Here is a 12,313-nt window from a genome sequence, read left to right as displayed (position 1 = left end):
CCTCAATCAGGAGGTATAGTCCACTGTGGATCCATGAATACCTTGCTGTGGCGTTCCTAAATATCTAATTCTTGATTACAGACTTTGGGCACCTGGGGGCAGAATGTCCCATGAGGTGATGGGACTTGGAGTGCAGGATTTATTTCCTTTTTACTTATTTACATCTGCATTCTACCCTACCAAAGTGCTTGAACCTGAGGTGCGATGCATTTTGGTAGGCAAGTTGGTTCATTCTTAATTAATTGGTAGCAAGCTCCTCCCAGTTGTTACTGTCAATGCTGCCATACTTGCCCTCTCAAAAACATTGACCATTTGAGAAAACAGGACCAGTCAGGGAAGAGGTGTTTGATGGGCTGGCTGATATGTTCCCAGCCCATTGTAAGCACGGTCCCTTATTTATGAAAATATGTCCTATGAATGTGCATACTTTGGAACAAGATTCCATATTAATTTTAAGGGTCTGATACATGAATGTTTGCTTGCCCTCATGAAAGGGCTATTAATGTTATATTGTGTTGTACAAATAGACTAACAAACACACTCAAGAATGTTACCCATTTGTAATCTGGGGACTACCTGTCATTGATAATTTTTTGACCAATGTTTGCTTCACTTTTTGGAGCTGCCTTCAGGAGTGCTTGACAGACCTTAGGTTGAACCTGGAAGACGCTGCTGGAATTTCTCTGTTGCTCTTGTATGTCACTGGTACACACTCCAAGTCTTACTGCAGATGTGTGGTGATTTACAGCTACTCTGTGTAGTCTTGTACTGACTTGCATAGGCTTTGTTGTCAAGCACTCATTCGGTTTAGTTTGTAGAAAGCTGAACATGTGCTGCCTGTCCTGCACTGGATCTTCACATTAAAGGCCAGTCTTCTGAGGGAGGTGGCTGCCAGGCTATGGGATGGGCTTAATGGGTTCTAGAATCTCCCCCTCTCCTTACATGGGAGGTGGAATATTGAACTAACAAGCTTTGGGTGGGTATGAGCTTTTTGTTTTCGTAAGATTCGAGAACTGGTTGACTGACTCATCCACCTACTGTAGAGCGTGCATTTTGATATGGAGGTGGTTGTTAGACACTGCACTAGAGAGCTATAACTTTTTCGTGCAGAGGGTGGTGCGTTCATGGAGTGAGCTGCCAGAGGAAGTATTGGAGGCTGGTACAATTACAAAAACATCTGGAAGGGTATATGAATAGGAAGGGTTTAGTCTGATTTGGGCCATGTGCTGGCAAGTGGGACTACATTAATTTAGGATATCTGATCGGCAAGGACCAAAGGGTCTGTTTCTGTGCTGTACATCTCTGGCAGTATGACTCGACAGATGTAAAGAAAGGAGTGTTACGGTACATGAGTTAAAAAGCTTTACCCAGACATTAACTTTGGGACAGATTAAATGCAAACACGTCATCCTGAGATGCTTCAGGCAGTATCTCAATGAGGAAAAAAAGCAGGATTGACTTAATTGACAAGATAAGGCCATAAGATTGCAGTGACCATTACAATGTTATTGCTTTTTCTTATCAAGTTGGCTTATGACTGAATTTGGTATTGGGCTACAAAGACACAATCTTGACCATGGGGATCTGGCCTCATTGGGAAACCCTGCTCGGTGGATTCAAAGTAGGATGGCATTTTGGAACTGGTGAGGAAGCAGTAGCCGTTGTAGTGCTGTGCCACACTTGTAACAGTTGTAAACACCCGCCCACCCAACCTCCCCACTCCAATAGGCACCTGCTCTCTCTGATCTCACTTGAGAGGTTATGACAATTTTCAAACCTCTTAAATGGCTTCACAGTGGGAAAAGGTTTGAGAAGCACTGACTGGTGTAAGATACAACTTAGGTGTAAATTGTATGAATGAATATAAAATAATCTCTCAAACTTCTTTCAATCCGTAAGGGAAAATTCAGATATGTGCACTTGTGCTTATATTACAATATGGAGTTCTGATTTGACATCCCACAATGACCCTTCCCTGCCTACTTTGTTTTACGAACTATGTGAATAAGGTAACAGTTAAGCTACTCTTCCTTTGACAATGTTCCTGTGAATTGTTTTAGGAGATTTTACTATTTTGAAGGTTACTATACAAATGCAAGTTCAATTTACATAATATTGACTGTATTAGCATGGGATTGGGTCCATGTGAGACATATAAGATTATTAAAGGATTCGACACTCTGAAGGCAGGAAACATGTTTCCGCTGATGGGTAAGTGCCGAATCAGAGGACACAGCTTAAAAATATGGGGTAGACCATTTAGGACAGAGATGAGGAGAAACTTCTTCACCCAGAGAGTGGTGGCTGTGTGGAATGCTTTGCCCCAGAGGGCAGTGGAGGCCCAGTCTCTGGATTCATTTAAGAAAGAGTTGGATAGAGCTCTCAAGGATAGTGGAATCAAGGGTTATGGAGATAAGGCAGGAACAGGATACTGATTAAGGATGATCAGCCATGATCATATTGAATGGTGGTGCAGGCTCGAAGGGCAGAATGGCCTACTCCTGTACCTATTGTCTATTATCACTGGTACAGATCTATTAGCTGAAAACATTTGTTTCAGCTTTACATTGTAAGTATAGAAAGAGATTCCAGTGTAGTCATTACATCCAGATAGGGAGCAGTGACAAATGTAGTTGGTTTCTGGGCAAACAGGCCTTTTGGTCTTAAACGATCATCCCGTGCTGCAGTGATGGTTATCTCATTGGGTTTTCTACACCACCTCCTGCTGTGTGCAAAGACCCACGCCTGGAAATGGTCGTTACAATGCTAATTTAATATAAACTACCAGCCATGATGCACGAGCACACTGCTAGTGGTTTAACTTTACTTGAGGTGTGAAGGGAAATAGAGAGTACTTGAGAGACATCTGAAACGAAAGGTTGGGCTTGTATCTGTGGAGTTGGCTCATCAGAATCCTAGCAGCACAGGCAGTCTTTTCAACCATTGATTCTTCAGAAAACTGTTTTCTAATTAGTGCTATTTTCTCGCTGTTTCCCTACAGCCTATAATTTCTTTCTCTCCCTGAATATAATTAAACATCATGTCTAACAACTGGCCTGCAAGGGTTCTTGGGGCTCAGCGTTAGTGTCCCTACCTCCCGAGCCAGAAAACCCAGATTCAAGCTCGACCTGCTCCACGGGTGTGTAATTACATCTCTGAGCAGGTCCATTTGCAAATTGTAAAAGAACAATTAGCTGTAATTCCACAATTGGATAGGATCTGCAAAACGATCCAAAGTGTGTTTAGAACGGTACTAAGGTTAATTGGGCTTGGGCACTCTTGTGATGGTAGCGTCCCCACCCGTGTTCAGAAAAACCCAGGTTCAAGTCCCACCTGCTTGAGAGGTGTGTAATAACATTTCTGATCAGGTTGATTTCGAAAATAGGTGAATTAAAAAAATAATTGGGCTTTGGACATGGCTCATTTATGCTTGTTAGCTGTACACATTCGTGTTTGGAACCTTTGCCCTGTAAGAAAAAGAAACACCTCTGGGCATGTCACTTTTTTCAGAATTAAGCAAAAGCTGAGGGACAGTAGTTCCCTGGTGCATTCTCCAAAGCAATGACTCTCTCAAGTCAACTTGCCAAACATACAGCATCCTTTTCTCACTGAGTGTACATTGTTGCTTCCTTTGAAACTTTGTATTCTTGCACCTGTCCTGATGAGAGAAATTTCAACACATGCTCTCTTCAACTTTATTCTGTAAGACTAAACAACAAGTAATCGCATCAAATTTCAGTCTCAAAATTATTGTATCTGCTTCCATCACGTTTTTTGAACAGTGCATTTCTAAATCTTCAAAATGTCTTTCTCTTTAAAAGTCTCTAATCATGACACAGTTTTATTCTGTACCCTCTGGTTATCAACTGCCTGCCATTGGAATCAATTTTGGAAATTCGACGTTTCGGGCATAAGCCCTTCATCAGGAAACGTCAAATTTCCTGTTCCTTGGATGCTGCCTAACCTGCTGTGCTTTAACCAGCAACACATTTTCAGCTGTGATCTCCAGCATCTGCAGACCTTATTTTTTACCCATTGGAATCAATTTTCCAAAGCTTGTATGCACAAAAGTCTTTACAATATCAAACTTTACCATTAAATGCCCACTAAAATGTCAGCTTGAAGGAGAGCACCCCCTTCAAATAAACAATCAATCTTAATTGAACTGAGCAAAACTACAGGGAAAGGAGAAACAGAAAGCATAATCAAAACTCTTAATTTCTCTGTTCCCAGCTTTCTGTCTGAAAGACGTGCATTGTATTATCACATTTGCATTTCTGTCTGAAATTGTTTGAGAAATCTCTGGAAAGTAATCAGTGATTTTGTGCAAACTTGATTCTTTTCAGAGTTCGTGAGATAGCCTGAGCCTAGGGATGTGTACTAGAGTGAGGAAGTGATCAGTAATGGAGTTAGTGTTGAGCAAGGACATGGCAGAGGTAGTGCTGAAAACTGTCAACCTTTTAGGATTCTTCAGGATTGAGTCGTCCATTCATTCATTCATTCATTCATGAATGCCCAATTAGGGAAGTACATCTACCATCATCCAGAAACCGAAGCCACAGTCTCAGGACACAGGGTGGGTCATCTAGGACTGAGATGAGGAGAAATTTCTTCACCCAGAGTTTGGTGAACCTGTGGAGTTCTCTGTTGCAGGACGTGATTGAGGCCAAAGCATTGAATGTTTTCAGGAAGAGTCAGATATAATTCACCAGACTAAAGGGTCAAAGGGTACAGAGAACATTGGGAAGAGGGTACTGAGTTTGGATGATCAACCTGTTAAAGTACAGATTTGAGATGGCCCAGGGAATGCCCATTGGACTCAACCTGTAAGCTTCGCTTGGTTCATCCCAGAGATTGTACTGTTTGGTAGTCTGGAATAAAAAACCTCTTACAGACAGTTTAGTTTAATTTTAGTCATCCCCTTTATTTACCAATAGCATCACTGTTAGAACATAACACTGATGCCTATAAGCTAAATTAACTGGGTTTTATTAACTCAGGAGAGTAGGATATCAGCTCTTCAAGAGCCCTAGCAGGCTACTGTGCTGTACTGTTAGAAACTGGCTTCCTTTATACACCAGGTTTACAAAAGCACTGCATGTTCTTAACTAGACAGATAACAGTGAAGGACAGTAATTTGGGAGAGACGTTAATTCACACTGAGTTTTGTTTCAAGGTCAGAATCAAACGCTGTTATTAATTTCACAAGGGATCAGCCATGGATTTATCACTCGGTGTCCTGTTTACACAGATTCACTGATGTTAAGATAAATGTTAAATTGCCTTACCCTCCCTGTCTGACTATTTTCTACTGCGCAGAAAATGTGTTCTATAATTCAACATTACATTTTAGTCTAAATGTTCAAAGGAAGGTTTTAAGGCTATAGACTTTCTCATTCCCTCCTTTTGTCATTTCATGACAAACCTTGATCCTGTTGAATGGTGGGGCAGGCTCAAAGGGCTGAATGGCCTACTCATCTTTTCATTTTGTAGGTTTTGATGTTTTTGTCATCTTTTTATGGGTGAGGTCTATGTGTGACGCCAGAGCAACACCAATGTGATTGGCCCTTAACTAATAAATGCTGATCAAGCTAGTGATGCTCATATTCCAACAAAAAATGACTCTTGTTATTGGCTTTAAAACAATAAACAAGAAGACCCAAAAGGCAAATTTCTTGCCCTTCAAAGACTGTGTGTTTCTCAAAAAAGAACTTGAACTCTTATTTTCAATTATTCAATATAAATGTACTGACAATTGGTTTGGGGAATAAAGGTTTATTGGTTGTCATGAATCGATTTCCGATTGCCTGGGGACTTTGGAACCCTGTCAGGGCTGATGTATCGGATGAGCGAGGCTAGAGTAGGAATAGACAGTTTGGAAACCTGGTCATGTGATAATCCCATGAGTCAGCTCAACCAGAGATTCTGTCTTGGATGGTGTTCTCCCTGTAGCTAATGTTGTCATTCACTGTTTGGGATGCAGAAATGAGAAATTTCCAATTATACGTGGGAGGGACCAGTTTTGGTGACAAAGATCATTAAAAATGCTTTTTGAAGATTTGAACCAACTGAGACTTGGTGTTTAGAATAAATCTTATAGCTACAGATATAGCATAATTGTTACAAATGAGCCTTTCAATCCAACTAGCCCAGATTGGAACGCATGAACCCTTTTCAATATTCCTTCATCCTGACTTTGCTCTGCCTATCCTTTTGAGATTGTCCAAGACAGTGATTGAATCATTCACAAATATCCTTTGGTGAAGGAAAGCTCCAGTTCACAGATGGGTGAGGTGGAAGGACTGCACTAAATATCATTAAGGTCACATTTGACTGAGTGTTGCATCTAGGGGCCCTATCAAAACTAGAGTCAAAGGGAATCAGGATGCTGGCTGAGGTTGTACCTGGCACGAAGCAAGTTGGTTGCTGAAGGTCAATACACTCAGCTCCAGGAGATCTCTGTAGGAGTTCCTTAAGATTGTGTTCAAGGCCCGGCTCTCTTTGGGTGTTATCATTAATGAAGTTCGTCCTGCCATAAAGTCAGAAGTGGAGATATTTGCTGATGACTGCACGGTGGTCAGCACCATTTGTAACTTCTTGGACACTGAAACAGTCCAAGTCCAAATGAAGCAAGATCTAAATAATGTCCAGGTTTGGGCTAACAAGTGGAAAGTAACATTTGCACCAGCCAAGTAACAGGACGTGATCATCTTCAACAAAAGAGACACTAACTATATTACTGTTTTGATATTCAATGGCAATACCATCGCTGAATCACCCACCGTTAATATCCTGGGGGTTACTGTTGATCAAAACCTCAACTGGACTAGCCATATAAGTAGCAGCTACAAGAACAGTTCAGAGGCTAAGAATCCTGCAGTGAGTAACACAACTCCTGACACTCCAACCTGTTCACTATCTATAAAGGCACAAGTCAGGAATGTGATGGAATACTCCTCATTTGTGCACAGCTCCAACAATACTCAAGAAACTTAGCACCATCCAAGTCAAAGCAGCCTACTTGATAGACTGTAAATGTGGTGTCATTCAGTCCTTCCACCACCAACATTCGGCAGCAGCAATGTGTACTATTTCCAAGATGCACTGCAGAAATTCAGTAAAGCTCCTCAGACAGCACCTTCCAAACCTGTGACCACTTCCCTCTGGAAGGTCAAGGGCAGCAGATATATGGGAATATCACTTACCTTCCAAGCCGGTCACATCCTGACTTGGAAATATATTGTTATTCCTTTATGTCACTGGCTCAAAATCCTGGAATTCCCTCCCTAATGGCATTGTGGGTCTACCTACACGAACAGACTGCAGAAGATAAAGAAGGCAGCTCACCATTAATTCCACAAGGGCAACTAGAGAATAACTACTGGCATAGATAGTGAGCGCCACATCCTTTGGATGGATAAAGACAAATTTAAATCTTGAATGTCAACATGGTTTCTGCCTTATCCCTTAAAAATTGACTTTTTGAAGAATCTCACATCCTCACAAACGGGCTTTTCTGCCTGCCACTGTCCTGTTGTGAAATCTCTTGCTTTTTACTCTTGTCTGTGCAACTGCTCTATTCTAGACCCTTGTACCACTGGAAACTCTAACTGTCTCTCTCCCCTGTCATGTTATTCCATTTTTTTTAAACATGGGTCTACCATTATCTCTCATCAATCTCTCTCTGTTGATCAACCAGGGCAGGACAGTTCCACCATGTGTGATTCTCCTGATTTGTGTAATCAATGTCCGGTTATTTTATATTTTATCGATCTGGGAGAGATGGATTTGAGCAGCAGAGATAACTTTTGTTTTCCTGTGAACTTATTGCTCTGATTTTCTGTTCTTGTTCCAGTTCTGGCATAAAGCATGTTTCCAGTGTGAAGTCTGCAAAATGACTTTAAACATGAAGAACTACAAAGGTTATGATAAGAAACCTTACTGCAATGCGTGAGTATTTTACATTTCTGCATTCCTGTCACAAATGCTGGATTCACCAGTGATTTACTTTGCATTGAATGGTGTTCTGGTGCAGTTCTTGCTGAAGTTAAGGCTAACTTTTTTTCTAAGGAATTGATGTGGATGCTTTGGGAGTGGACAGATCTGTAGAAGCTGTGATACCTGGGTGTTCTCAGTTTGGCTTGGTGGCATGCACTCACGTTTGCATCCAAAGGGTATGGATTGGTGACAGTGCCCACTCTGATCAATAGGATGCCTGCTGTGGCTTGGGGGGGATGGTATTCCCATGTCAAGTCAGGGTTCAAGCTCAATGAAGAGACCACAAAACCCAGACTAATGGTAACCTAGTGCAGTACAGAGGTAGCAGCACTGTACTATTACAGGAGACCATTTGATTTGTATGTGTAGTCCAAGAGTTATGTAAATTAATCAAAACTTTCAGCACTTTTTTTTGCATATATAATCACCTTAAGGTAGACTGAGGGAATATGACAAAGATTGCAGGCTGATCCTTGGGATGGCTGTACAGTTCAATGAAGAGATTGAGGAAACTGAGCTGGTTTGATTAGAGTGTAGGAGAATGAGAGATGAACTCATTGAAACGTACAGATTCCTACATGACACAAAAAGGGTAAATGCAAGAAGGATATTTCCCCTGACTGGGTGATTCTAGAATTGGGTGGGGTCATAGTCAGACTCCCAAGAGAAAGGGCAGTTAGGACTTAAATGAGGAGGAGTTTCCTCACTAGAGCAAAAGACTTCAAAATTCACCACCCTTAGAAGGTTATTGACGTCAGCCATTGTGAACAGTGAATTCCAGCCCACTCAGTGGGTGGGGGTGTGGTGGGAGGAGAGAATCCTCATCTCCTTTGTAACTAAATTATTTTAAATCTATTCCCAGTCTGTTAAGGTCTTCTCTGCTAATGGAAATAAGTCCTTGCTATCTGCATTCTATCATTTTATAATCTTTAAACAGTCCCATGATGTTTTAATGAAATTACCAATCTAGAATCTTCCTGAGGATCTAAGTCCTTGGGCTTTCTGTTGATTAGAAACTCACCTGAACTAGTCAAATAAATACTGTGTGGCTGCAAGAGCAGGTGAGGGATTAGGAAGCTTACAGCAATTAGCTCACTTTTTATGATTTCCCTAAACCATGTCCGTCATCTCCAAGGCACACGTTAGGATTGTGCAGGAGTACTTGTCTGGATAAGTGGGGGATGTAGCTCCGACACTGTCACTGCCCAGGACAAAGCAGTCTACTCATTTGGACCATCTATGAAATGGTCAAAATCCTGGAACTCCCTTTCTAACAACATGGTGATTGTATATACTCCAAATGAACTGCAGCAGTTCATGAACACAACTCATCAGCACATTCTCAAGGGCAGTTAAGGATGGGTAATAAATGCTGGCCCATATCTCCTGAATAAAAATACTTTACCTTGTTTAAGGCAATGTATTAAAATAACAATGTCAGAACTTTTAAGTGTAAATAAAGAAATTCTTTCCAATGAATTGTAACCATAGGTGATAGACTTATTGTGATTGCCATTATAGCCAGAAGTGGGATTAAGAATTGTGTGTTCTGAAATGCATTGTGCAATAAAGGGCCATGGAAGCAGATTTAATATTAACTTTTAAAAGCAAATTGGTTTATAACTTGAAGGAAGAAGTTGCGAGGCTGGAGAAAGAGCAGTGTCATATAATTAAAAGAAAGGTTCTTCTCAAAACTTGTGACAGTGACAGGGTAGGATTCTGGATTAGTGGTGCTGGAAGAGCACAGCAGTTCAGGCAGCATCCAAAGTGCAGCGACAGGATAGGTTAAATAGCTTCCCCTGCTCTGTACAATTCTATGGAAATACATTATCTGAACAGTAACTTTGGTCGTAACAAGCTTTCAACATCTAGGGTCATTGGCCCTTTTGTCGTTACCATAGAGTTCTCCGGATTTAAGGATTAATCTCCAGGACACTGCAGAGCAGCAAGGGAACAGAAATCTGCTTTCATTGTTGAGAAATTTTGGAGAAGGATTTAAAAGGACTGTTGAACTAAACAAGGCATTTGGAAATGAGGTCAGGTGACAAAAAGTCCAGGAAGGTGCTCAAAGTCTGATAAAGTTCATCAAATGTCAAGTCTTTCCAGCCACAAAGTTACTGCTTTTCAAATTTCTGGAGCTACAGATGAGCAACAAAGTCATGGTCTTTGATGCGGTTGGCTGATTAATCCTGTTCCCTAGCTGTTTATCCTCCATGGCCTTTTAGAAATTGTCTTTGAATGTTTATTCAATTCTCCTCAAATCATTGTCCATCTGGTCAGGTAGTGGATTCCAGGTCATTCACAGTGTAAACAGAGAGGAAAAAAATGCAGAATGCAAAGTGAACAAAAGGGACCAGATCCATTGGAAACAAAATGCTTCTTTTGTTAACGGTGAAACACTAAACCGGAAGAGGAAAGAAAATTACTGCGAGAAAGGAGGAAAACAAATTCCTTCACAAAGGCACACAGAAGAACTGCTGAGTGGGAAGTGAAGTAAAAGAGTTTGAAACCAAACAACCTAAACACAAGGTTTTCTTTCAGAAAGAAGGATAAACAACTTCATCCTCTCGAAGAATCCAATACTGGAGAAGAGCCACCTCGCTTATTTGCCTTCTTGTATACACTGACCCAGCAAACAAATAGCAGGCGCTTTCTTTCAGGAGCTCGGTTGGCATTTAGCACAGCGTTCAATTAAAGGGTACTCTCCTTATCCAACTCTACCTCCCCACAAAATGAGCGTATAATGAGCAGAAAGTGATGGTGGATCTCTCTATTTAGAGAGCTGCTTTTACATCAACTTATTTTGGGATGAGATTTTGTAAACATTCCTCTCCGGAAGGTGTATTGTGAGAAAAGGACGTGCTCAGGAAAGATGTGAAAGCATCGGAGTGAGTGTCAAAAAGATTGATGGTGGCAGCAGGAATGGAGAATTTTACTTCAGATTGGATAAGCTGAATTGCTTCCCTTAGAATACAGGAGGCTGAGGAGAGTTTTATTATTAATTTGTGGAATATGTTAGGGTTAGGGTTGCTGATGTGCTAGCAATCATTGCCCAGCTTCAATTGCCCTTGAAGGTGATGGTAAGTTCCCTTTTTCAACCGTTGCAATCCATTTGCTTTTAAGGAGAGAATTCCAGGATTTTGATGCAACAACACAGAAGGGATGGTGATATATTTCCAAATCTAGGTTTCTTCAATACATTGCATCAGTTGTATGACACTATGATCTTTACTATACATTTTGTGTCCTGTGATCCTGCCCCACTAGCTATCTGATGAAGGAGCAGTGCTCCGAAAGCTTGTATTTCCAAATAAACGTTTTGGACTATGACTTTTTAACTTTGTCCATCCCAGTCCAACACTGGCACCTCCCGATCATAGTTTTGAGGGGAATTTGCAGGTGATAGTGTTCCCATGTATCTGCTACTCTTTGCCCTTTCTATATGTAAGTGGTTGTAGATTTGAAAAGTACTGTCTTAAGGGCCCGTGGTGTATTTCTGCACCACATTTTTTTTTGTAGTTAGTACATGCTGCTCCTACTAGGCGATGATGGAGGGAGTGGATATTTGTGGATGTGGCGCCAGTCAAGCGGGCTGCTTTGTCATGTACGGTGTCAAGTGTCTGGAGTGTTGTTGGAGCTGCACTCACTGTAGGATTCCTAGTCTCTGCCCTGTTCTTTTCGTCACTGTTTATGTGGCAAGTCAGTCCAATCCTTTCCAGGATGTTGATAGTGGGGGAATTCAGTAATGGTGGTGCTACTAAATGAGATGGAGTGATGATTAGATTCTCTTTCATTGGAGATGGTCATTATCTGGCAATTGTATAGTGCAAATATTACTTGTCACCCCAATCATGGATATTATCCACGTCTTTGGACATGAACTGTTTCAGTTTCAGAGGAGTCGTGAGTGATGCTGAACGTTGTGCAGTGATCAGCAAACAGCCCCGCTTTTAACCTTTTTATGGCTGAGGGCAGATCATTGATGAAGTAGCTGAAGATAATTGGGTCTAGGACATTGCCCTGATGAACTCCTGCAACGATGTCCTGGAGCTGAGAAGACTGATCTCCAACAACCACAATGATCTTATATGTCAGGTGTGACTCCAATCAGCGGAGAGGTACACCCCCACCTGATTCTATGAATGTGTCTACCTCCAGTATTCAAGTGCTTCTTGATGCCACTTGCAGTCAAATACAGGGTATGTCTTTGATGTCAAGGGCAGTCACTCTCATGCCTGCTGTTAAGCTCTTTTGTGCATCTTTAACTGAAAGCTGTAATGTGGTCAGGAACTTCATGACCCTCGCAGAACGTAAA

At 41.4% G+C, this 12,313-nt stretch overlaps 1 protein-coding gene across 1 annotated transcript in view; it reads left to right on the top strand.

Annotated features, from left to right (window-relative positions):
* The window catches only part of LOC132830726 (LIM and SH3 domain protein 1-like), a 155,488-nt gene that overhangs the window by 31,343 nt on the left and 111,832 nt on the right, over positions 1–12,313 (top strand). The window contains exon 2 of the mRNA XM_060848558.1: positions 7,856–7,950. Within this exon, the coding sequence (XP_060704541.1) occupies positions 7,856–7,950 (95 nt within the window). The remainder of the gene's footprint in view (positions 1–7,855; positions 7,951–12,313) is intronic.

The sequence above is a fragment of the Hemiscyllium ocellatum genome, chromosome 32, assembly GCF_020745735.1.
Source record: "Hemiscyllium ocellatum isolate sHemOce1 chromosome 32, sHemOce1.pat.X.cur, whole genome shotgun sequence".
Lineage (NCBI taxonomy): Eukaryota > Metazoa > Chordata > Chondrichthyes > Orectolobiformes > Hemiscylliidae > Hemiscyllium > Hemiscyllium ocellatum.
This window is presented reverse-complemented; position numbering and strand designations above follow the sequence as displayed.